At 38.9% G+C, this 27,945-nt stretch overlaps 1 protein-coding gene across 2 annotated transcripts in view; it reads left to right on the top strand.

Moving 5' to 3' along the window:
• The window catches only part of ldb2a (LIM domain binding 2a), a 93,127-nt gene extending 69,062 nt beyond the window's left edge, over positions 1 to 24,065 (top strand). The window contains exons 4-9 of one of the 2 annotated variants that reach the window (XM_062426002.1): positions 2,089 to 2,211; positions 6,176 to 6,259; positions 11,364 to 11,487; positions 13,571 to 13,626; positions 14,374 to 14,514; positions 22,091 to 24,065. In XM_062426002.1, the coding sequence (XP_062281986.1) occupies positions 2,089 to 2,211; positions 6,176 to 6,259; positions 11,364 to 11,487; positions 13,571 to 13,626; positions 14,374 to 14,514; positions 22,091 to 22,321 (759 nt within the window). In that variant the 3' untranslated portion in view covers positions 22,322 to 24,065. Of the gene's footprint in view, positions 1 to 2,088; positions 2,212 to 6,175; positions 6,260 to 11,363; positions 11,488 to 13,570; positions 13,627 to 14,373; positions 14,521 to 22,090 lie in introns of both variants that reach the window. The other variant, XM_062426001.1, reaches the window with a different exon arrangement.
• Positions 24,066 to 27,945: the final 3,880 nt, after the last annotated feature.

Here is a 27,945-nt window from a genome sequence, read left to right as displayed (position 1 = left end):
GACCTCTTGGGGTTGCAGCGATTAACAATTTTTAAAAAACCTATTTTACAATGTGATTCCTTATGAGCCTTTAGTAAAGCTAAGACCTTATGATCGGGGTTAGGATTAGGGTTTATTTTACAATATGTCTGAAGACATAGCAAAAGAGACTGATATACTGTAATACCTTCTGGAGGACCTGGTGAAGAGTAAATGATCCATGGATGTTTTGCTGAGACAATTGGAAATGGAGTTCCAGTAGTCAAGATGAGACAGTTATTTAAAACTGACACCTGACACCTTCTGAGGTGTAAATCAGATGTATAATTGAATATAATCTAAGTAGCAGTGATCTGAGATACCTTTAAATTCAACTTCAACTTTATTTATGTAGCACTTTTAACACAACATAGTTGATCCAAAGTGCTTCAAACAGAGGAAGGACACACACAAATAAAAAACACACTACAGACGCAATAAAGGAAATCAGAATAATGATTTTTTAAAATGACAACAGCCTTATTATCTGTCCAAGGCGAACTGCAGAACTGAGAGAGCTGAGAGATACCCACCCACTTCCGAAGTCTGTTAACCAAGATACAACAGTCCATAGTATCAAAAGTTGCCCTGAGGTCCAACAATACCAACACCAACATTCTCCTGCGTGACCATGCATCAAGATATCGGTCAAGGCTCTGAGAGCAGCTGTTTCTGTTGAAAACCCGGGAAACCCTGACTGAAACTTATCAACTATATTAGACTCATCTATTGCAGTTTTGAGCTGCTAAGCACCCACTTCTTCTCAAATTTGGAGATGATCTTGCAATTTTGGGGTAGAGAAGGATCAAGGTCTGGGTTTTTTTTGAGAAGTGGTCGAATAACAGCTTGTTTGAAATGAGCAGGAAAATGGCCAGAACAAAAAGAGAGTTGTTGATTATGGAGAACACAGCACGACCAATACAGCCATAGTGGAACAAAACTCTTCTCTGTATGTACTTATTGTAATCTCAGGAAACACACCATTGCACACAGAGTGAGAACATTATACAGTACCCACATTTTCCGTCGAGACAGCAGAGGTTTTTTGGAGCAGTCAAGCTTCTATTTATTCTTTTTATTATTATTTTTTTGGTCTATTTTTTATTTTTTTTTTACTGAGTATGTTGGAGTTATTGTTGGGGCATGTGACTGGCAGGGGTAGGTGGGTGGGTGGATGGGAAGTGGGTGATGAGGGTGGAGGGATGTGGAGGGGGGCGGGCGGTGCAGTATGACCGCTAGCCTCTTTCTTGTTGATCCTCAGGAGACCATCTGCGCTGGGGGCATTGATTAGAGTGTGTCTGGTGGGATTACATCTTTGCCGTTGCCATGCCAACTAATCAGCTGATTTTTTTTCCCTCTCTGTCTGTCTCTCGCTCTGTCTCTCGCTCTCTCGCTCTCTCGCTCTCTCTCCTCACTCGCTCTCTCTCTCTCTCCCTGGTTGTCACAGCAACGAAATACGGGAGAAGCGCAAGGGCCCCGGCAAGCGCTGCATTCAGCTAAAGGGGCGAAAAAAATGTTTTTTTTTCTCTCACTGTTTCTCTTTCTTCCCTCCTCTTTCTGTCCGACTCTCTGACTCTCTCTGTCTCTCTGTCTCTCTCTTTCGCTCTGTCTCTATCTGTCTCTCTCTCTCTCTCTCTCTTTCTCTCTCTGTCTCTCTCTCCCCCTCCCTGTCTCTCCCTACTCCTAATTGGCAACTCTCTCTGACCTGAAGTTCTTTTGTCTCTGGCGTAAACATACCCCTCTCCAGATTACATTTATTTTCACATTTTAGAAATAGCTGGATGGCTGAGTGGCCCAAGGACAGATGCTCTGAATGAACGAAGCGAGCAGAGTAAATATTGGGAGCATAATAGCTCGCTCCATGTTACAAAGTCCTTGAACAAATTCCAAAACAGAAAAGAAATCCTTCCCACATTTTATGAAAATCACACCTGGCCAATAAACACTGATTTCTTTTTGTCTCCTTCCAAATCAGCTGACGGCCGGCTGCCAGCCGGTCACAGATTCCTGAAAGAGATATCAAGCTGAGGAGAAATGTAAAATAACACCAACTATGTGATCTTTGTCCAGGTTTGTACAGAGGGTCGTTTGATACTGGAGTTTGCCTTTGATGATCTGATGAGAATCAAGACGTGGCACTTTACCATCCGGCAGTACCGAGAGCTCATCCCCCGCAGCATCCTGGCCATGCACGTAAGTGTGACATCATTAACACACAACAAAAACTCAGATCTCAACGTTTAGGTGTCACTTTTTAAATCCTAACGAGGGTCTGTGCACCCTGCCAAGACACTTTTTAGAAGCTATTCATGAGCATATGAAATTTAAACGCCAACAAAGCAGTTTGGAGGGATTTTTGCAAACCAATTTATTTGCAGACATCAAAGGCCACCGAGGATAAAAAAGGGTCCTTGTCTGAAAAGGGAGGGAGAAAAAAAAAACAAGGTCGAATGAATAATCTTCTTAATTCCACAAAGTGTAACACACATTTAGTCACTGCAGCTGTGGAGTGTGCTAGCTCGAGTTAGCAATAGGTCTGCTATTTTCAAATTATTTCAAACAGAAACTGCATTAAAAAAAAAAAGTGTTGCCAGGTAACAAACATGACCATTTTTCATAAACAAAGACAGTGAAATTATATATATATATATATATATATATAATTTCACTGTCTACAGACACACAGCTGCACAGCTATGCAAGGGTCATGCAACTTCCTTAATAAGTGGATGAAAATTAACCAAGACAGAAAAATGTAAAGTCAATTTTTTTTGAGTACTTACACACTGAACGCAAATATAACATGGTGAAAAAGTGACAATTTTTTTGTGGAATTAGATCAGTTTTGCTGAGCTTTTACAGCGTAAATAAACAGATGTCAAATCACAGCTCCTAATGACACTGACACACCTGTTGATTGGTTGTGTTACTCATCACCCTGTAATGTATGACAAAGAACAAAGGACACAGAGACCTCCTGCATTCTTTTACTCTTTTGCTCCGAGTCTATTTCTGCTGCTTTTAGTGAAGCGTAATCTGCACAGACAGATGTTAAATTCACACAAATATCCTGCTGTATATGTGAACTCATTCACCATATCTACATTGATTGATCAAGGCTCCCAGTCTGCTTGTTTGACTACAAGCAGATTCCCCTCAATCGCTACCGTGTGAAATAAAGTCAATGAATCAATAAATACAAACGCTGTTGATTTCTTCCCATGGAGCCAACATGAAAACTATTTTGGTTCACTACATTTCTGCTGTCAGTCAGCCTGCTGAAGGCAGTTTGGCCAGCTGCTGTCCACTCAGCTCCCCAGGAGCTGCTGCTGACAGACGGCTTCTTCTGTTGACGAGATGCTGAACGTACATCAGAGATCATCATCACTAGATGATGCTGAATCCATCATTCTTTCTGAAGAATGAGCTTTAGAAAATTATGTTCAAAATTTGTGTTTCTGTCACAAATTTGCATCGCTGACAGTAAGAAGTGTTGATTTATAATATTTGTAGGCATTATTACGTATTTTCATGTAATGTATTCGTCACATCCCTAGTGTCTAAAGACCTTTACATGGGGTTTTCTTCTAAACAGTTACATGCAGTATAGTTGCTTCACATGCAGTTCCTCCCATTTGCTTTATAAATAAAACAAGATTGCTTCCTTCAGTATTTTCTATTTTACCCCCATGGACCTAAAGGTGTGTGAAAGAAGCAGCTTTGCCTGTAAAGCCAGCCTCTTTTTTTCGGCCAAATCTTCATATGAATTTCACTTACCAATAAATTGGCCCCTCTGGGTATTCACACTAATTCCTGGAGAGTGGAATATTTTGGGTATTGTGGGTCCTGGCCAGATCTTCAGTGGTTTTGTGCGAGTGAGTTCACTCTTTTGATCGTTGCCTGGACTAATGAAAGCAGATACAGACACAGCAAGGCCCACTTTCTGAAGTGAGCTGAACTACTACTGCGCTTCTTCACCATCCCTCATGATTAAGTCTTTGAAAAAGTTTTCATCCCAATCTCCAAATGTTTAGAAAAAAATCTGCCTTGATAACAGCAATGATTGACTGATGGGTGAGTCATCAGAGATCGAGTTAGTGTTCTGGGATGGAAAGAAATACTGGAAAGGTTTTACTTAAAAAATAAGAGTTAACACAACATATGATGTGAATACCTGCCTCCAAAGAGGAAAGAGTGAGTATGGGTAGAGAAGATATCTCTTTCCTGCTTTACATTTGATTATTGTATAGGTCTTTAAAAGCACTTTTGACAATAAGTAGCTTACCATAAATTATCAAAAAAAAGCTAATATTCGGTTAAAAATAGAAGCCTTGGCAAACACATCTTCTCTACAGACGGTATGTGATCAATGTTTTGTCACTGATACTCTGCTGATGACAAAATGTAAGCAATTTCAGCTTTATTAAAATGTACCATACCATTATGTCTTAGTGTAGAATCCTTAGCCAAAAAGCTGCACTTCCTCTAACGCCCACTAGATGCTGACTCCAAAAACTCGGACTGTATTGAGATCAGTAACAAAAATTATTATTATTATTATTAATATTATTATAATGTCTGGCACTTAAATCCATACGATCGTGTCATATTTCATAAGCTCATTGTATGTTTTGTACTGTATGTAATATGCATACATAATATACATTTTAATACAACTATAGCTGTCAAATAAATGAAGTGGACTGCAATATTTCCCTCTGGAATAGAGTTCAGTTATGAATAAAATATCATAAAACAGAACTTCAAAATTGTCCCCTAAGTACAGCACTTGAGAAAATGTATTTAGTCACAGTCCTCCAGTGATGAGCAGTTTCCTGACTTCTCTCACATTAGATTTGATTCATGTACTGTACTTACCCACTGACATTGTCTTTTTGAGTTTAAACTTCCTATTTGGCCCGCCGCCATGCATCTTGAATTCTGAATGTGTTTTTCCAGAGTTTGTACTTGGTTGTTTTTCTTCTTCTGGCCTCTTGAACTGAGCATCTCTGTTGTCCCTGCACCATATGTGCCAGTATTCACTTGTGTTACTTCACAAATTGTTGATACATCGCTGCACCAGTGCTGCCAAGACAAATTCCCGTACAATATGTTTAGCCTAATTCTACTTGATGAGTAAAGTAATTCAGATGCTGATCCACAGGCTGCCAATAATGCACACTAGTTCACTTCTCCTGTCATTCATGTTGGTCTGCTGACGGTACAGAAGAACTCCCTCGCTTCCCTCTTGACTTTCTCCACACAGAGATGCGACAGGAGATAGAATTATGCATTTTTCATGAGGCTGAGAATGCTAGTGTGCTCACTGCTTCTCTTCAGGCTGGGCTCGGTTTTGGTCTGACAATACCTACAGCTTTTTATGATTTGACTGCTTATTCTTAGAGTGGCAAACAAGCCTGGTTGGATAATCATGTGTCTTCATGAGATTCTTTTTTTTAATCAGATGTCATCCTATAAATGGCATTTTTTTGTTTTTTGTGTCTTGTTAAAGCTTTATTCTGTACTCCTACACATATTGTATATTCCCATACGTTTTCTGTTTTTACAGACTTTTAAAATGTTCACTGTACAGTTTTTGAATAGATTTGAAGATCATGGTACATTTTTAACCTTTTGTGGGAATGATGCAGCTGTCAACTGGACTACATCACTTAATAGCAATGCTCGCAATAAAAAGGTTGAGATTTTTGGCTAGTTTTTCAATAACTAATTCATTTTCCCTGCACCTGAGACCCTACACACTCAGCAACAAAATCAAATCAAGAAAAATGGGATGGGAAACGTGTGTCATTTATAATTGAACAACAATAAGTAATGTTGATTAATTAGTTTGACAATAATGTGAATGAAGGTCAAAAAAGCTTCCATTTACCTTTTTTCTTAAACTTAAATGACAAAACTGGAGTAACTATGTTAAGTGCACGCATTAATGACTTAAGGGTGTGAATGTGTCGATCGTGCACATCCGATGCACGTCACTTAGCCTAATTGCTTTTAGATCATTAGTTTTAATCAGTTGCATTCAGCTAAATGCAAACACAACAATACACATGTACAAACCATAACCTATATATGTATATATGTGTGCATTTGCTCTTAATTTTCATTTCACTGCTCTTTCATTTGTCTGCTTCAGGCACAAGACCCTCAGGTGCTGGAACAACTGTCCAAAAACATCACTCGCATGGGTTTGACCAACTTCACCCTCAACTACCTCAGGGTAAGGACTGTGTGTGTGTGTGTGTGTGTGTGTGTGTGTGTGTGTGTGTGTGTGTGTGTGTGTGTGTGTGTGTGTGTGTGTGTGTGTGTGTGTGTGTGTGTGTGTGTGTGTGTGTGTGTGTGCGTGACAATGTCTATGACTGTCATTCTGCTTTTGTTTTTGCTCTGCTCTCCTCAGACTAAGCGCACACAGAGGAACAATTCATGTCTGTTTTTAAATGTTATAATTCATGTTACTCATATTATATATCTTATATTTATGTATCTACAAAGCAGTTTTATTCATGCAGAATATTATTTTTTTGTCATATTTAATATGGTCCATGATATGATTGCATATCTTGCTCTACAATAAGTCTGTAATATTGTTATTTCAAATTTATATCAGTGTTTGAATATTCAAGTTTCAGTGAGTTTCATTTTCTAGAAATGCTTTTCTGCTCTCTCATAATCATTCTTCAGTCTATTTAAGGTCATATCGTGACTGTAATTGTAACTATTATTCTCTTCTTTTTTTTTTACTGGAATTGAATCCTTATGCTGTTATTTATGTACAAGTTATATGGCTATTGGGCGTTTTAAAGCTGAATGTATCATTTCAAAAGTGCATGGCATCAAAACAAAAAAGAAGCAGTTATTCCTTCTTTACTCTCTCCGTATACATGTTTTTCTACCTGACCGCAGCAATTTAATTTGCGGAAATAGGAAGTATAAGCCGGCTGAATACATTAGTGATTATTTCACAGGGTTTTGTTTGTGTTTTTCGGCGCCATAGTTGACTGACAGCTACGATTTCCAAATGGGAGAACAAGAGGGAGAGGGAGAGAGACAGGCAGAGAGAAGAATTAATTGGATACAGAAAATTAGCATAACATTAATGAACGCTCCCTGTTGAGACTCATAATTGTGAAATGGCGCGCGAATCGGGGAACGGCACCTCCGCTGCTTATAATAACTGAGAAAAACACAGAGAGAGAGAGAGAGGGAGAGAGAGGGAGCAGGGTGGCTGTTTTTGTTTTCCTATAACAATGATTTTCTATACAGAAAGCAACTGTAATGCCACTGAAAGAGAAAACACATAATTCAAGTATCTGTAATTACACAGTAAAGATTTAGCTTCTGTTTTTTTCTTTATTTTATAGATTCAGATGGTCAGTGCTCAGTGAATAAAACAGGGATCATGCCTTGTTTTCTGTTTGCAGACAACATGCTTTTCACGGCTGAGGTTAAGTCTAAACAGTCCCAGCTTTGCATTTGAAAAATGGTTAGTTTGTCAAAATGAATCGCAGTGCCTCAGTGGTCTAAAACTGAAATATTTCACATAAATCTTTGTACGTCTGGTAAATTAGAAATTGGCCGACTTTCCCAGAATACAATGTGGTTTTATTTTAAACGCTACAGAAAATTCCTAACGAGTGATTTAACCTTGTTCTGAGGTTTTCTTTAATTTCAGTAACGATGAAAATATCATAAGCTACATTGCAATGTTATTTAGTTTATTGATAAACATGAGAGTTTTCCCAGATGTGCAGCTTTAAAACCAAAATACAGTATGTAAGAATTTAATTTCATTGAGATTTTATTTTGTCCTGTAAAGCTGTGGTTCAAACCTTTTTTTGCTTGCGACCCTAATACCTCAGTAAAGTGTGTAAGTAAAAATATCTTAACAAAGCATGATTTTCCATTATTAGTCATTTCATTTGCATACTATGTTGACGGCTTAGGAGCTAACACTACACAACATTTAAGAAAGCAAAGCATTTATTACATAAAAGTGAGTTAAAACGAATATCATTTGTGTAGCAGAGTTTTGATTATCTTACTTTCACTCAATTAATCATCTCTGGATCCCTAAGAATCATCTCATGACCCTTCTGGGGATCCTGACCTCCAAGTTGGACACCACTGCTATGTAGTCACTGTTCTGTTATCTATCATGTCACACACATTGCAAATGATATTTTCCCCCAGTCTTATCTTAGGTTGTCAAGGTAAAATAAACCCTTTCCTCACATTAAAATAGCAATAATGTGTCGCTGAAAAAGGCCTTTCCCAGCATTTATCAGTCTGCCCAAAAGAGACCGACGGTTTCCTGGCTAAGGGGTTACAACCAGCCTTTTTCCTTCTCACTCACACATACACTCTCTCTCTCTCTCTTTTTTTTTTCTCCTTTGGAGTATTTAAGCCCTTCCATGTATTGGAGCTGCCGGCTTCCTACTATTCAGCCTGAAAATAGCCCTTGTTTTCAGGCTGAGAGCCAGGGCTTGTTGGCTGAGCTGGGGAGGGATATTACTGTGTCAGGAGGGAACTATCAGAGGAGAACACGGGATTAGTCTGCTACAGGGATGTTCACTTTACCTCGAGCTGCGTGTCATCAAAACATGGACGTCCTAACAGAGGGAATAGAAACAGACATTACTATGTTTATTCAGGGTAATTTGGCGTAAGCAGCTGAGTCTGTGTTTGTTAGAAAGACTAGTCTGAAACCCCTGACTGAACTTTCCTGGTTTGAATATCCATCACGCCATTTTTGGAAGGATTCCTGGTGTTGTAAGGTGATTTGTATAAAACCCTTCCAAACTGACAGATACAGTATCCTTCAAAGCTCAGTCATTGTTTGTGCTTTTTCAGCTGCGAGCTGCCGTACAGTATGGCTGAAGTCAGGATGAGCATGTTGATTAGAATTGACATCAGAAATGTAGGGGTGGTGAGATGTTGAAGGTCAGATGAAATCATTTGAGCATGCAGCGAATGATTAACAATTCTGATTCCTTCAGTAACGACTGTCAAAGTGCCCTTGAGCAAGTTCCTAAACTCACACCTACTTTCACTGCACCAATTTTGACCTTAAATCACACTCTGATTAGGAGACCCAAAAAAAACAGTCATTGCCCATATGATTTAAATTAGACTGCAGCTACAGCAACCACTTGCTTAGTTAGCAAGAACGATGGGGTTTACTATATGTTCTTTTTTGTGGGATTGGTTTGGGTAATCACTTCAGCAATTCTCAATGCAAAGTGGGTCTATAAATGAGGTTGTCCTCCCAAGAAAAACAACAGCATCAGTGGTTTCAGCGAATGCCCAATAACGACAGATGTTTAGGTTAAGAGACAGAGACCTCTAACGGCTGTAGCAATAATGAGTCTCGTCTGTTGGGAGCAAAAGAGGAAGTAGTGGGACATTATTATAGATCGGTGATGGCGGACGAATGGGTCAACACAACATTAGACATTGACATTGGAGACTGATTCACATCCACATTTCTACCAGCAGTCATGATCAAGATGGTTCCCCAATCTTAACCAAGTAGTTATTATTTCAACCCTAAACCATGACTGGTCTCTAACCCTAACCACATTGATCTTGTGCCTAAACCTAACATAACCTGAATCACAGCAGAGCAGTGTCAGACGGGCAACAGTGGTTTCCTCTGTTGTCAGAAAACAAGGTCTTACTGTACAAGGTACTTTATTTGTCAGACATACAGTTGTAAAGTGAAATTCAGTGTCTGCATTTAACCCATCTTAAGTATTAGGAACAGTGTGCAGCCACTGTGCAGCGCCCGGGGACCAGATCCATGTCAATGCCTTATATGGCAAACACTTATATGTATTATTAAGGGGACAATGACATGTTGAATTTTGAAAACCTGTTGTTTGGAACGGTAGGACTGAGCCGGTCTGTACTTTTTTCTGCCGGGTAGATTTTTTAAAACAGAAATACAAGTTAATGAAACTTAATGAAATCTAAGTTGAAACTAATTGTGTCAGAAGAACATCTGTTTCACCTTGTGGGACACCGTAAACCTTCAAACAATGTGCAACAACAAAAAAATCTGATATGTATTAGTGGCTGTTACAAGGTGAGCAAAGTGCTCCTATGTCAGCAAACTACTGCAGGTTGTTTCTCAGATCAATGATCTGATGTACCACACACAGCAGTACATGTAAGCTTGTGGTCATGGTAACAGTTTGATCATTTAAAGAAGCCAACATTGCCTGTCAGTGGGTGTCAGACACACCCATGCACCCTGACCTCCATCCTGTTACTTTTGTAACTACTTCCTGCTTTGCTGCTGAACATAGACGTACGTGTTTTTAAGTTGTTCACACAAATTATCAACACTGTCTCTTTTTGGTGAGGACAGTAAGACAAGTTTCCTACTTTAAAAAACCCCAAATAGATGATGGTCTGTCATTACAGTTTTTTAGTTCACTGAAAAACATTAATTGTAGATATTTTTATCTAAAAAAACAAGTATAATTGTCACATTTTTCAAGACAGTAAAACGGTTAGGGGGAAAAACAAAAGAGTTAAATGCAGAGGAAAACACAGGGCAGGTTGCCTGGAGTTTGATCCAACGCTTTCCCTGTGATTGGTCCAGCACTGTAGACAGGCCAGTGGCTGTCCAATCATCATCCTCGGGTGGCACAGACAGGCATCTGGATGGTTGTTGCTGTTCAAGAAGGCGGGCTGGCCAGCTGGTAATGCTATCCAGATGTTATCTGGATAAGCGAAGCCTGATGTATTCAAGATGACAGGCTGACCCCTGGTTCCTCTCAGTGCAAATCACCAGAGATTTACAGTTTTCTCCAGACCGAATATTGTACTGGAGGCCTTTTAACTGGAGAATATTGTTGGAGCACAGTGTGGGAACGAGGGACCATTGTGTGTTTGTTGGGTCCAAGGAGATATAAATGTGTGTGGGTGTGTGTGTATTCACACATGAATGTGTGTATCATACACATTTTGTTGTGAGTTGTAAACAGCTCAACAAAGGCTTCTCATATTGAAATGTATCGTCCTGCCCATCTTTCTCTCTTTATCTGTCTTCTTGGGCTTCTTTCTAAAGCACTTGACAATAAACCTGTTTTTTAAAGGTACTTTATTAATAGTTTCCATAAAAACTAGATTTACTGCACAATTAATCACTCAAAGTCACTCTGTGGGTGATTAATTGAGCAGCAAACACAGCGTTTTTATGGACGTTGTTTGCTTTAGCTTGATAAGAGCTGCAGCAGTCAACAATACACCGTTCTCTCAACAAATGTGAAATAAATCTACTTCAACTGAATGTGTGGTTTGTCCTGTTGTGTCTGCAGTTGTGTGTCATCCTGGAGCCAATGCAGGAGCTCATGTCAAGGCACAAGACCTACAACCTCAGCCCCCGCGACTGTCTCAAGACATGCCTATTCCAAAAATGGCAGAGAATGGTAGCCCCACCAGGTAACTATCTACTGTGTACTGCTTAGACACACATCTTTACTGATAGCTTTTTTCAATGTGAAAAGAGGTGTTTTGGGGTTTTATACAGCAAATATGTTTAAGCAAATCTTTATAAACCTGCTTTGCTGAACAGTCCAGACACAGGAGAAATACATATGAAGAGTTCTTGTCCCAAACAGTGTCAAATCCAAAATGGATATACAGAAAATAATTTAAATTTAATAAAATGTTGTGGATCCAATCTTAATTGTTTTCCCGGAGGTTTGAAGTGATTTTCCTTTTTTTTTTTTTTTATGAAAAAAACAGCTTAGATTCACTTTTAATTCAGTGCCATCACTCACTTTGTAAGAATGTGAGTATTTTTTTCTCAGACTGCGTTTTTATTGCATCATTTATGTTTCCAAATTTGCTATTATATGTCTTAATCCCTTAAATATGTTTTGCCTGTCAGGTATGTGAAATTAATCAGAATTCAGGAGTGCCTCTTGAATCTCAACCTCGCCAATCTTAACGGGCCTCTCAGCTTTCTATGATTGATGTTTTAAGGGTGGTTTCTGAAAAGTACCAGGCTTAAATTGGCTGTGCTGTCTTAAGCTGGGGAGAAGTAAGCCGAGTTTTTTTTTTTTTTTGGACACATAGTCGTGGCTTCAAATTACAGCAATGCTTAGCGAGGCGTGACGAGATGTCTTTAAAAACCAACACCAGTCAAAAAGCCTTTGACTCAGACCTGTGTAAGTTTAATTAAGAGTGTGGGGTGTCATCAAACTAGTAGATCCAGCTCCCCGGCCAGCGGCTCCAAAGCATTGACGACATTATTCAAAGACAAGAAAGAAAAAAAATATACATGGACAGCATTTTATGAATATAAAGTTGTTGGAAAAATGGCTCTAGTATTGATGGTTAATTGTGCACAATGGAAAGGGAACACAGCTTGATATTAAATGATTTCTGGGTGATGCAGTTTTCACATGTATGGCATTATGTGTGATTTATGGTTAACAGCTGTATGTGGGATATTGTTAAATATAATATGCAGCTTTACTGTGTTATTTAATAAGGTTAATTCGGTAGTTCTGGTTTTGAGTCCATAAGTTGGTCAACTTTTTAAATATTAATAACAGTAAGTCTGATGTATGCTCCAAGTCAGTCCTCCTCACTAAAGACTGTTTCTCAGGGTCATTTCATGTCATCTGTCTATATTTTGACGTGCAGTTTGCCTGAACTCTGCTTAGCTGGAATTGTGGTTTTCCTTATTGGTAGCGTGTTATTCCCCTTTTCCTGCAATTCTTCTCCAGCCTGGAAACTGGTTGGGATTTAGCCAGGAAGGAAGCCACAGGCACATTTATGCTCTGATAAGTCCTTTTGGTGGAAATGGAAGTGATTTTAGTGCGTCACCGGCACAGCATCGAAGGAAACCAGTTGGATAACAGAAATGATTGTCTCTGACAATGGGCCCGGTTTTTGCACACACGTCTGTCAAAGTCAGGAATCAAAAGAGGAAAGATACTGATTTCCCTTATTTTCTTGCCTCTGATTTATAGTTTCAGTTTTGTTTGTATCATGAGTTGCTGGTTGTTGTAACAGAATATGAAAGCATCTCCCTTGGTGTGATTAGTAAGAACCTCGAAAAATGTATTTCATTTTCAAACATCTGTTTGAAGATCACAGCAGTGTTTTCTTGTCTCTCTTGAGATTAAAAAGAATAATGTTTTCTAACAAATGTTGGCAGAATTTGCAAAATCATGTATTCATAAATTATGTAGTACATAAATTATTTTGTAAATGCTAGAAACACCAAGATCTCTTTTTAACCTGTGTCAGTACTTTATATCTTTTTAATAGTAATGATTTCACTTGTGGTTTAATTGCACCGTCAGGAATTATGTATAGCTCATAATTGGAAAAACATCTTTCATTAAAGCATACGTTTCCCAATGGTGTAAAGTAGCATCTGTTTGGCATTGAATGTTCAATTATTTTGTCTCACTTTTCTCTGTTTCTCTGGTTTCATTCTGTTTTAAATGCATTAAGAAATTATTCAACCACCTGAGTTAAATGAAACTGATTTTGGCTCCGGTTTCAGCTGGACACCCACAGAACTTCAAAACGGAAATATTTCCCACAAATCACAAAAAAGGTATCTTTCTCTTACGATGTACATTTTCTGTAGTCTGACAGGAAAGCAGAAGTCCTAGTTGCACGATGGAATGCCATGAAATACATTTTTGTGTGTTTTATCGTGAATGCTCAACTGCATGTTACAACAATATTGCTAATAATAATGTATAACAATTACAGGTTTCAGTTAAATGTGTGTTCTCAAGCATTGGCTAACACATGGTGATTAAAACAGTAACACAACCAATCTCACATATAGTAATGCATCAAATGTGCAACAATGGATACAGTATGAATATATATTCAGTAAGACAAACACAAATGTGCTTTCTGCCTCAGCAGAGCAATCTGGCTCATGCTACTGAGGAACATCGCAATCGTTGCAGCGCCGAAATCATTAAGAAATTTACATTACGTTGAGCATCAGGGTCCATTGTAGAGCATTTATGCAAATGATACAGGGGCTCTTTCTTACTAGTGCATGTCTTGGGAGATGTTAACGCTTGTGTGGTTTCACCTCTGAAGAAAACAAAGCATGGATCATTATAGGTTAGTCGCTCTTGTCTGTGTAATGTCTCTCAATGCTCTCTTTGCATGCATGCATGTTTACAAACATTTTGTATCATTTTTGTCTGCTCGCCTCTGTATCCGTCTCAGCCTGTACTATATGACCTCAAACACACTCACACCCACAGCACACAGCCCCGCACCTTGTCTCCGTCTGTATGCATTATGTTCTTGGCTGTGCCTCTGTTTCTCTTTGCTGGTCGCGCCAAAGCTGAGCCTGCCCGACAGACAACCACGAAGAGGAGGAAACGGAAGAACTCAGCCAGCAGCGCCAACAGCAGTGTGGGCACCACCGCCAGCAAGAAACGCAGCCCCGCCACCAACTTCAGCCTCTCCAGTCAGGTACCTGTAAGCATCAGCTCCACTCGGTTTGCTTCTTCTTTTATTTGTTTGTACTCTCTAATTCCACATGCATGTTTGCAGGTTTACAAACAGGCACCAGAAATTCCTAATGGTATTGCAGCTATTAGGTTTAATTTATTTGCCTGAATGAGACAAAAAAACACCATGAAAGGAGGGTAGAAAGGAAACTCAAACCTGTGCGGTGAGACAAAGAATCCCAGAGGGACTTGAATGAAAACATCTGGCCCCAAAAGACAAAAAGGAAAATACATCAAATATCATAAAGAGTGACACAAACGACATTAAAAATCATCAAAGCAGAATATAGTACACGATGAGCTCAATTTTCAATAACAAGTAAGTAAATAAAAGAGTTCCATTGCTGCTTTACTGCGGTGCGGTAGTATCGCTTGCTGGCAATATAACTACTTCCTTAATTTTCTACCAGTTTCTCTCCAAGCAGACTACATAGACTTCAGAATATGTATGTTTAAAAAGAGCCAGTTGACCCCGTTGCTCAACCAAGTGGTCGCAGCCTGGAGGTTTTTAAAAAATATATATATTCGAAGCACCACACAGAAAAAAACGAGGATGGGAAAGTGACTGCCTGTGTGGAAACATACTGGGCTTCATATAGACTTACCAACTGCAGCCACCTTTATAACATTTGGTTATTGAGTGACTGTCTGTGTTTTGAAGAGCAGAGGGAGTTTGCAATTTAAGGGTTTCTGTTTTCAGGAAAATTTGAGTTTTTTGTCCGTGAGTCATCAGTCAATTCTTAACTGCTCCTGTAATACTGTTTAGTGGTCTGCAGAAGACATGATAGGAAGCTGAAACCGTCAATTTGTCTATGAGCGAAAAAAAAAAAACTGAAAAATTATCAGCAGCTATTTTAATAATGGTTTAATCATTCAAGTGTTTTTTAAGCCATGATACCAAACATTCTCCAGTTCAAGTTTAAATTGTGAGGATTTGTTGGATTTCTTTGTCTCCTGTGATCAATGACAAAACAGTTAATTGAGTATTTGAAAAAAGGTTAATGAATATCAAAAATAATTGTAACCTAAATCTCAACCTGTATTGAATTTTTGAGGCAAATATCAACGTTCATATTTAAGAATATCACCAAAATGTCCCCTTTAATTAACACCGGTGGCAATGATACCACAAACTTGTTATTTAAAAGTTGTTAAGTTAAGTTTAAAATACTTGATATGTTATTATTAAACAATAAACTTTGTCTTCAACTTTACAGTAGTTGTAAATATCATATATGATGGACAGAATATTTTGAATAATAACTGTAAACTAAATCTTTAATCATACACTTATAAATAGAACACATATAATAATAACAATATTTAAAGCTTAATTTAAGAAATTTGCCAACATGTACTATAAACAAATATCTATCATGAGCCAAAGTTGGGTGATAGTGTCTACTGTACATTTCACTAAATTACTTTTATTTTATTGTATTCTAAGAATTTAAAGCTGGTTGTGGTCAAAGAATGACCTAAGACTGCATTTAGACTAAAGTCAGACACTTAAAATCTACATTGAAAGCAACGCAATGATCTTAGTTTAAGATTAGCTTTTTATGACTGAATGTTCGGTCACATCTAATCGATTGTAAAGTATATTTTTGTCATTATTACCTTTAAATAAGGAATTCTTCCAAAGCAAAAAAAAACCCACATTAAACAAACCAATAACCAATAATCATATGAATCACTCATAAAGGGTGACCCAGACAAGAAAACGTTTTGACAAATCTAATCTTATGACTGTATTTCAGGGTATAAATAGGTGACTTGCCACATGTTTCCGTAACAGGCCACTTGACACAGTTAGAGGTTAAACAGCCTCTTAAACAGCTGAGTATTACACCACATGCCTGGCACTCCCCTCGAGGATTGAATGCTGTTGCTGCTGTCTGCAGAGGCTCTACCTATTACATACACTGCTCATTAGAAAAACACTGTTTTATATTTACACTGCTGCATCTAATTTACTATTCTGTACCCATGCTGGTGCAGCACTCCAGTGTTTTTGAACACAGGTCATTCCAGTACAGCGTAAGAGTGCAGGTACCAATACTGAAATCTGTCTATGCTCAAATTCAGCTGGTGTTCATCTTGTATAGAAGAAGAATTCTGCTTAATAGACATTTAAGGCTGCTGATGCCTCTATACTCCCAGTAGGTGAAATATAGGTACATTGTAGAACTTGTATAAACTCAATAGGGTCTATATAGTTGCATACTTTTTATACTGGGTTAACTGGTTGTCCTTTTTCTCCAGTTTTCCACCAGATTGGGGTAGTTCAGGCTAGAAAACTTCACTTTGGTGGCTTCAAAATAATAACCACATCTCTCTCACCTACACACACACACACACACACACACACACACACACACACACACACACACACACACACACACACACACCACACTGTCTCTCTGTTTTGAGGACCTCAGTTAGCTGTCTCGTCATCTTTTGAGATTTGTTGCCCTGACTGTCTTCCTCTCCCTCTCACACACATATATACATCACACACACAGACACACACACATATATACACAACGTGCGCAATTGTTTTCTCTCTAGAAGGCAGTTTGGCTCTGTGCCAGCTCTCATTATCACCGATATCTGTATACACCCTCCACCCCCAGCCCCTTCCTCTTTCACATGCACAAACTGTACTCCATCAATACACCCGCCCCCCCACCCCCCCTCCACCAACACCCTCCCACCCACACATCCATACACACACACACACACACACACTACTCATGCCGTGCATTCACACACCTCTTAAAGGCTGGCAGCGTGGCTGGTAACATGCTGGTTACATATGTTGCGCGCCTGCTGTCTTTGTCTGAGAAGTTGTTCGTTTGTGGCTGAGCATAAGCCTACGTGAGCCCAATGACAATAAGGAGTGGACCCTTGCAAAGGGAAGGGGGGGTTACCAGTCACTGGAGGAGAGGAGGTGTGGGGAAAGAAAGGTGGGGAGGGGAGGGGAGGGGAGGGGAGGGGAGGGGAGGGGGGTTTGTTAGTGCGCTCATAGAATGAGCAACACTGACCTCTAGTGATTAGATTTAGAATTGAAAATATGTTGTTTATTTTATCCAGTAGCAGGTTTCCCTAAAGTATTGCTCATTTTCATGCAGTCAGTCAGTGTCAGTCAGGGTATTTCTAGTACAGTGGACAGTATTGTAGACTAAATCCTTAATTAACTGTGCATCCACTGTGTACAAACAGTAGCCCTTACTCTGAAAATAGTTTTAAAATGATTTGTACAATGTGTCATATTGAACAAGGAAATTGGACTTGAACACCACCGAAACAACAACGCCTGTCATGTGACACTAGCATAGAGAACTGATTATAGAGCATGACTGAAGTGATCTTAATACACTATTGACAGGCACAAACAAGAGGGTCTTTATGGAAGAATTTATGATTGATACTGTTCATTCAATTTTAGAACTTGGCCTTGTTGCAAAGTTGTATTATAAATTTAAGGTTTTGTAGGCTGGAAATATCCTGTAGTTTTTATTTATCGTGAATAAATCTCATGAAAAGACCAAAACCAATAATGATTTGATCCTTCCAACAAGTACTCACTTTGAATCCAAAGCCTGATATATTGTCTTTCTTTGTGCCAACGAGCCACACTTTTGCACTGGGTGACATGCTCCATTATAACCATTAACATCCTGTAGTTTATTTTCAGTCATTTCAGCTGGAAATACTCACTAAAGCAACAAATGTGTATTAATCCACTGCTGAATATAGTCCCCCAACAAATGCACTAATTACTCCTGTTTGAGTGACATTTGCTAATAACAGTGTCTAGCGTTTTTTAGTAAATAACTGAGCCTTTTTAAAGAATGAAAATATACATTAGTGACCTGTTTTAGAGATTTACTGAGCCCCAAAGGAAAACAGGGGGAACTTGAAAAGTATTGCTAGATGGACTAATGCTTTATTAGTTTAGTTTTTTTCATGGGATTTGATGGTAAGAGAGAAATATAGAATGTCAGCTGTGTTATCCTTAAGTTTTATTTGTTTCTTATTTTAAAGTTCTGATTGTGAAATCATGAGTAAATACAAAAATACATGTCTGCCATTCTCTAACTTTAAATGCACCACTTTCTTGAGATGGGTTGGAGGTATTGGTCAGGTCAGTAAAAACATCTTTTGTGCAACCTCCAGACCTCCTTCATCTTCTTTAGATTCCCACTTGTTGTCGTGGAGGCCCAAGAAGGAAATATGTCCTACTCGCAGCTAATCTCTGTATAAATATGCTAATGACACTGCTCAGTGAATGAAGGGAATACTTGCCGGTGAGCTAGCACGAAGGCTAACTCTTAACGAGATGAGTAGACGAGTAGACAGTATTAATTAGCTCACAATTAGTGCTCCACAGTCCCAGACTAGCCACCAGCTGTTATCATCAGAGGGATTTTTTTTTGCTAAATGTTTGGCCCGAAATTGGCCAAAGGTAGGTTGACAGGCCTTCTCACAGGAACAGATGGTGAATGCAAGGCTTGTTGGCAATCGGCACGTTTTTAGCTAATGACTTAATTAGCTATGCAAATTGACAAATCAGTGTGGATATTGTCATTTAGTTGAAAAGCTCACCTAAATTAATTAGCCTGATTAAGGCATAGTGGGGTGTAGAAATGGTCGCTAGGGGGGGTTTGGGGATGGCTTGGATAAATAAACTGCTTCTCCCCATTGTTGCTCTGTGTGTGTGTGTGTGTGTGTGTGTGTGTGTGTGTGTGTGTGTGTGTGTGTGTGTGTGTGTGTGTGTGTGTGTGTGTGTGTGTGTGTGTGTGTGTGTGTGTGTGTGTGTGTGTGTGTGTGTGTGTGTGTGTGTGTTTTGAGTTTTAGGGAGGGGGAGGGGGGCTTTGAGTGAGTGTGAAGTTGTCTTGTTGATGTATGTTTACATCAATACTTGCTGGATATAATCCAGTATGTTTGTTCTGTGCATGTGTGTTTAACTATGTTGGACACGTGTGTACTATTGTGGTGTTTTGTGTGTGTGTGTGTGTGTGTGTGTGTGTGTGTGTGTGTGTGTGTGTGTGTGTGTGTGTGTGTGTGTGTGTGTGTGTGTGTGTGTGTGTGTGTGTGTGTTGACAATAGAGTATGCGTTTGAGTGCTTTTGTTTGTGTTTCGTGTTCAGGTGTGTGATTGTGTGTTAAGGTGTAATTGTACAGTAGGCTTATCTGGGTATGTGTGCGTGTGCTTGTTTGTTAGCGCCTCGTGTGTGTTTGTGTGTTGCAGACGAGATGGCTGAGGGGAGCGAGCTCTCCCAAGCCAGCCAGCGTTGACACACATGGCCAGTGAAGCGTGCGCTCCATTTAACTGTACAGCTTCTTCCCAGGTTACGGTGGGTGGCGCTGGGCTTGCCAGCAGGGAGATGCTTAGCCAATCAAAGGAAGATGAGATTTAAAGACTCATAACCCACAAAGAAATGTGGCCATAATTCAGAGCTTATTGATCAGTGTTTGAATCCACAAATTACACTCCCAGTGATTATTTGTCAACAAAATCAGATTCACTTCATTCGCCAAGGGCAGGGGAATTATTATTATTAGGATTCAGGATTATCAGGATTCCTTCACATCACAACAGTCACAGATAGCAGTGGATAATTGATAAATATCTCTCCTTTCTTTCTTTGACCTGCTGTGAGAGGGCCATCTCTGTGAAATATGTCTTACATGATGAGTATTGATTGGGGCGGGTACAGAGCGCTGGAGGAATCTGCTTTCTGTACAGGAAGGTTTCATTTGCACAGAGTGCTTCGAGAGGAGTCGACTGTACGGATGGGTTCACTGGATACACCACTGTCTTACCTGAACGCACACGCGCACACACACACACACACACACACACTCCAGACAACTGTTATTCCATCGTAAGCAGGGGGTCTATGTTGAAGCAGAAAGATACACACCTCCCATCATAAGGGGTTTGGGTTCTCCTCACATGGCACAAACAAACCCACACACATACAGTAGAGCATCAACTGTAACAACATCAGCTGCTGAATGAAGTCTTGTTAATGTTTGTCTTAATGGCCTTGTTGCACTTTTGGCTGCCCCTTTTTTAAAAGCAATCAATTAAATTCAAATTATTTTGGTAAATATGAAAACTCATGATACAGACAACATGCACATTCAGTAATCTGAGATATTGCAAACATAATAAGGTCTTTTTGGATGGGTGTGTTTTCACTTGATATACAGATGGTGCTTTGGTCTGAGAATTAGATGAAACAGATATGCATTAATTCCTTCTATGGTGATTTCTCACTCAGTTTAGCATATTCATTTTGATTCACCCCCAGGCTACATATGGATGGTCCTGTACAAAACCAAACATATGTCACGGTTGCCTCTGTGAAAAATGAATTATGTTTGTATACTAATACTTAAAATACATAAACTGGTAAAACAAACAAAAAGTTGGGTTAATAAAGTAGAAAAATAAGGGGGAAATATGAATAATGGACAGTTTTCTAAAATATTTCTGGTATACCTACAGTATATTTTTTTCTATGGATTCATACACTATATACAGCTGGGTAAGCAATAGGACAAAAATAAATACTCTAATATGTTATTTTAAATATGTTAAATGAGTAATAGGGTTAAATGTCAGAATGTAATGTCGGTGTATGTTACTTTTAAGTCACGTCAAGTCAATTTTATTTGTATAGCCCAATTTCACAAATCCCAAATTTGCCTCAGGAGGCTTTACAGTCTGTACAGAAATACAACAAAATAATTAAAGATTTTCAATATATATGAAGAATGTGTTCAAGGAGACGCTGAATAACTCCTAGGTGCCACCAAAAACAGAATAGGACTTGAGCCATGCGACCTCCATCACCATGGAGACCTTGGAAGAGGACAGACTACATATAGACACAGTGGAGACTCACATACACAGAAGAGAAGAGACAAGAAACCACACACACAGGAGAGAGAGAGAGCTAAGAACATCATTCACACAGGAGAAGGAGAGACATGAGGTGAGGCTGAATCTCCTCTAGGATGAGGTACCAGATCCAAAACCTCAGCCAGTGCTCCCTGGATGGGCGATGATCCAGCTTTTATATTCAGGCAAAGAAAAATAGTTGATGTTACTTGATCGTGGCCATTAATTTTTGACCTTGGGAACACAAATCATTGTAAAATATTTTAAGTACAAGGTCCCCTCTCTTATTCCTGGATATTTACATAGTGGTGTCATCACTGATGTTATTTATATTGCTTACTTAAGAGTATGCACACTCACAATAACACATTTTGTGTGTGTAAAACCCACTCAAAGGATAAACTAAAAATACATCATGGTCAAGTCAAAAACTGCTGTTGTACACCAGTTCACTGCCAACATTCAAACAGCAAGTACATGACCACAATATATGCTGCTAAGTGACAAATATGAGTGTAAGAAAAGGATACACAGTTGACCTTTAAATGTACAAGAACATGAGTGATTTTCTTTGTTCTCGGTTTGTGAATTTGTTGTCCTGCTTTCTCACCTGTCTCCAGGACGTGATGGTGGTGGGCGAGCCAACCCTGATGGGTGGCGAGTTTGGAGACGAGGATGAGCGCCTGATTACGCGTTTGGAGAACACGCAGTACGACGCCACCAACGGCCTGGACGATGAGGACGACTTCAACAGCTCCCCGGCTCTGGGAAACAACGCCCCCTGGAGCAGCAAACCCGCTGCAGCCCAGGACAGCAAGCCTGAGAGCACAGCACCCCAGCCCTCACAGTAAAACAAAAGAAGAAGAAAACAGCAGATCCTTGACTCCATGTGGACTGGACTTTTTAACCTCTCCCCAATCCCTTGAGGGCAGTGCTTCTATGCCTCATAACATTGTACTGAATCAGAACCCCTGTCTGCAAACTAACCGCTTGTCCAGCCAAAATATGTCTGTCCTGGATATTTTCTTCTTCTCTGAAACGCTGTAACATCTAGGAGAACACTGAGAACTGGCAGCATTGCACAGCAATACCCACATGCCAGAAACAACAAATGCATACAAGGTGTATGCAACGATAATGTAAAAATAGCAGGGCGTGGGCATTTTTTTCAAGAATACAGTGGAAAATTGGGGATTAAATTCTCCTCCTTGGACCCCCAAATATAAACCTCTCGTCTGGTGGAATACCACAGCTGTGATTGGTTGACCTGCAGGTCACAAGTCACCATGCTGACAGTAGGCAGTGGGGAGAAAAGAAGAAGAATAAAACAACAAACAAAAAAAATAGCAAGCTCAACGTGAAGAAGGCAAGGTGTCTTTAACATCCAACAGAGCCATTGGAAGCATCTTACCACATTGGGGACAAATAAAACATTGTTTGAGGCAATTTTAGCATTTTTATTGGAAATTCGGTCAGCTGTTGGTTTGTTTCTGCTGTTGCTGTTTATTTCCATTGCCAATTAAGAGGAAATAAAAGTTCTCTACGGCTATGGGCTCCTTTCAAACAAGGGAAAAATCGTGTCCTAGGACTGTTTTTCCACATAACTGCGGCCGTCACAGATTGTGATTTCATGCAAACCAGTTTGATTGTGTTCGTAGTCTATTGGTATTTTTCTTCTCTCAGAATCCTTTGCAAACACGTTGTAATTTTGCCGATCAGTATGTGAACTTTGCCGACACGCGTTGATGCATCAATGTTGATTTTTTTTTTTTCCCTCCCTCAACAAAAAATTGACTTTTTCCCTTTAACGACCTACTCCCAAACTGATACTAAAGCCTTTTCCTGCATGATTTTATAGAATTTTTATTTTGTTTGATATATGTACTTTTTAAAAACGCATCAGTCTGATTTTCCTTTTGGGTTCATCAGTTTGGGAACACTGTTACAAGGTTTGTAGCTCTGTAAATAGAGGTGGAATCTATTTTGTCCACTGTAAATCAGCCACTGAAACCAGTTTGGATATGGCAGCTGTATTGTTTTGTACAGGAGGTTCAGATTTCTGTTGGGTGGTTTGGATGGATTCTGGTTTGCCTCTGTCAGAAACCAAACTCTCTAATGTTCCCCATCCTCTCGACTGTAGCTAGTGCAGAACCAAAGCCACAAATTTAACAAACAGACAGTCACATAATCATCTTTCTTGTATATTCTGTGACATACCGAAGTAAGAGACAAATTTTACATTTTAAAGCCACACAGATAAAATCTCATCCACCCCACAGAAATGGTTTGTGATCCCTGTATATTTGTGTTCACAATTGTTCTTTAATCTTTAATTGAATTGATAATTGTCCCTGATCTCTTTTGTTGGACTTTTGGTTTGAAAACGGGCAAGAAGACAACGATGGCTGTCTTCAAACAATTGGATCTTATGGGTATTTATTTGTGCATTTGTAAGGAATCTAACACATTTCTAAATATGTTTGAGCCTAGTATTATTAGACACCATTTGTACATTATATAGCAGAGGTGTTCAGTGTCATATCTGATGTCTGGTATGTATGCTTTACCATTATGTGTGCCAATAAACCGTGCTTACAAAGGAGTCACATTTGGTTTTGAAATGCCTCATGGTCGCATGAAGCATTTCTTTTTCTGTGTATTTTGGATGTTTTCTGTTACCCTTAGCTCTGAGCAGTTTGAAATTGAAAAGGTTGACACAATAATCTCACCACAAGGTCAACCAAGTAGCTTTAAGTTTTATCACACTATCTTTCTTAACAGACGACAACTGTTCAAACTCCATCTGCTGAGGAAGACAGTGATAAGATGGAAACTCTGCTCACAGCTGCTAAGTGGACCTCATGTTGAGATTGTTTTTGTCAATTTGATTTGCTGTTTTGCTAAAACCAATCAATTTGACTAATATTTTTGGTATCTTCTGAACAGATGTCAAAGAGATCCGGTAGTTAGTATCATACTGTAGGAAAGTACATTTCTCATATCAATTCTCATCCAGCTAATTTGGGTCTTTTAGGCAGTTTGAGGACTGGTTTGTTTATCCTGGATGAAGTTTTCTGGAAACCACTATGAGAGTCATATGACTGGCTGAGTGCTGATCATGTGATTGCTGTTAAATGAGGTAGATGTTTTGAGAACCTTCCCAGCATGCACTGGGGCAAGAGATTCATGGACATAAGTCTGTTTTTTTTACGTGTTCCTGCATTGTTACTGAAATATTTCGTTTTACATTGTGCTCCGTCTAGACTGTGCCCACACTTTCATCATCACTTTCATCACTGTTAAACAATTACCAGTGAATGCGGTCACACTTGAGTGATACTGGGTGCACAATTGGTATAGTTCTCCTCAGTGAACATACATGGGACTTTTAGGTGATAATTATGTCTGCTATGAAAATGTAACCTTATTAAAACATCCCAAATAGCAGCTATATTTGATTTAACATTTTTCAGCTAGTGAATTCTGCAGTTAATCACTTAATAGATTTTAGTGTTCAAATTAAATCTCATATGTCCTTGCTCTACTGCTCCTCTTTTAACAGTCAAAATCTTTAAATTGAGTTAATGTCTTTCACTCAGAGTATCCCAAACTGAATTAGGATTGATTCCTTTTTGCATAAACTTGTTGTATATTTTATATTTTTTCACATATGACGTTAATATTTATGAGTTAATTTTCATCATAAAAATTAAATGATAATAATTTCACCAATAGATCATAATAATTTGTCAATAACCTGCATGTAAAACAAAAAATATTTCAACATTTGTTCATCATAAATGTTATAAAACGAGATAATATCTACTTGTGTGCTTCTAAATTTGCACTCGTTATAATAAAAATGGGCTTTAATTAGGTCAGCCATAAGTTCTCCAGCACATTGAGATGTAGTACTCAGCCTTAAAGACAACAACTTATAGATAAATTACCATTTATTTACGACTAAATTGGTTAACTAATGAATAAATGAAGTAATAACATGAACAGATAATGGGAAAATAAAATAGGATTCATGAATGCATTGAAATTTTATATGGCAAGTTAAAATGGATTGCTTAGCGATGATAAACTGTTGGAGAATAGCTGTACACTAAGGTAAAACTAATCACTACTGTAAAGATTTAAAGTAAGATTTCGTGAATGAAGACCACCTTCTCATGACCACAAGGCCAGCAACCAGCAGTAAATGTTTCAGCCTATTTTTAGTAGTGGTGTCCTCAGATGACCCGGCAGTGTCTTAGCGTGTCATTCTCAGCTGACTCGCAGGTCTTGATTCAGCTACTTCAGCCGAAAACAACAAACAATAGCTAAGCTGATGTTTCTTCACAATTTACCTAGTGATGAAGGGGGTGTGGATAGAGGCAGGGTTGCTAGTGGATTTCATCAAATGATGTGGCGCATCACGCTGGGTTATTTTCAAGAGTCATAGTTGAAAAACTGCCTTGAAACAATGTCTTGAAAGTCATGGAGTGGGTCAGTTAGACACTGAATCTACCGAGTAAAAGCTAAACTACTTCGCCAGAATAACTAAAAAAAATGTTGGTATGGCTTTGCTATAAATCAAAACACATTACAGGGAGAAGCACATAAAGGGTTAAGTCTGCCTGACAAATGATGCTTTCACTTGGAGTGAACACACCAATTACAAAACTCCACTGATGACGCATCTGAATCTTGTTGCAAAAACAGCCATACGCTGTTTGGTAATAAGAGACATCTTCGCTGCCTGATCTAAGTAGCACATGTGCAAACGGGTCCACCTTCTTGGACAGCTATGTACGACAACCAGTTAGACAAAACACACACAGACTGCAGTAAAACTAGTAGTAATAATATTAACAGCAGTTTGTTATTAGTTATGATTATGATTTACTAATGATTATTTTGGACGGTGGTGCATGCTTGCCAGATATTGCAGGATCTCTGTTTTAAGTGTGAGAGGGGGTTGGATGTGTTGGGTGTGTGTATGTGTTTTCACAGTGAGAGTGGAGACAAGACAGAGAGAGGGGTCAGATAATTGGAACTGGTAACAGGATTGTCTTCATCCTGTCAAACCTGAGGAACATGTAATGTCTCCACCGATAGTCCTTTCCCAGTAAAAGTTTCTAGTCCTTTTATGTTTGAATTTTCTTGATGTTGCCTTAATTTTGGGAGGAAATGATAATGGAATGTGTGAAATGCTCCACTCAGGTGTCATAAATTCAACTGCATGACACAGTGGGGGTCTTTGAGGTTACTTGAGCCTCAGCGTGATAGCCTGCAAGGTATCAAACATGACACCTTTACTGGAGAGGTGAAAAGTCAGTTTATCTTAAAGGAAATTTAAAACAAAGTCCTCCATCCTCCGGCATTCCAAAGGAAATATAACAGCAGAGCAAACAGGGCAACAGTGTCATTTATGTCTGAAAATTAGTTCATATTTAGCTTTTACCCTAAAGCATCTTGTTCATGATTTAGCTGAGTATCAATAAATTTGAAGTTTAGCAAGTTTGGGCTTCATGACTTGTTGCTCTGACAGCAGCTCCAGATGAATTTTAAGACAGCTTCAAAGAACCAAAAAAATCCAGACTCATGTCAAATCGTCATTATTCTAATCTGGATAATTTGGTTATCCACATATGAAGAACGGGTTACTGCATTGTTATTGCTGTTATTTTGTTCTACATTGTGCTCTACAATGTTTCTACTGTTCCCACACTTTCATCACACATAATTAAACCTTTTAAAACTTAAGAAGGTACCTTTTAAAGTGCAGTGTGAAGAATGTAGTGGCATCTCGTGGATTTAGCAGAAATGAAATGTAAGTATGGAATCATAAGTATGTTTTAATTAGTACAGTAGACATTAGCATAATCACTTGAAACTAAGAATTGCTATGTTTTTGTTATCTTAGAATTAACCCTTCATATATCCCTTCATGTTTCTACAGTAGCTCAGAATGGACAAACCGAACACTGGCTCTAGAGAGAACCTTTAAGGATTTGTTTGTTTTTTGCAAGTTTCATGGCCACCATTCTAAATATTATTTAGAAGGGGATTGTGAGGGGTTGTCAGTTAGTTACAATCTGCAACTTCACCACTAGATGCCACTAAATCCCATATACTGCTCCTTTAATTGCATAAATATCTTTCAGCGAAGTGACTTCTGCAGTTAATCAAGTTTTATTGTTCAAATGTCAAATTAGATGCCATATACCCTGACTCCATTGGTCTTTTTACAGTTGGAATCCTTAAGGTGAGTTTACAACATTTATGAAAATGAGTTACTGTGTGGGGTTCATCCTACGTCATGGATGAACCCAACTAACTGTCAATAAGACTGCACTAGCAACTGTGGGTTTGAGGACTTGCTGTCATGGCAACAGTTCCAGATTAATTTTAAGACAGCTTCGAAGAACCAAAGACACTCAAACATATGTCAAATTGTCACAACTTGGTTATTCACATAAGAAGA

The sequence above is a fragment of the Scomber scombrus genome, chromosome 9 (assembly GCF_963691925.1).
Source record: "Scomber scombrus chromosome 9, fScoSco1.1, whole genome shotgun sequence".
Lineage (NCBI taxonomy): Eukaryota > Metazoa > Chordata > Actinopteri > Scombriformes > Scombridae > Scomber > Scomber scombrus.
This window is presented reverse-complemented; position numbering and strand designations above follow the sequence as displayed.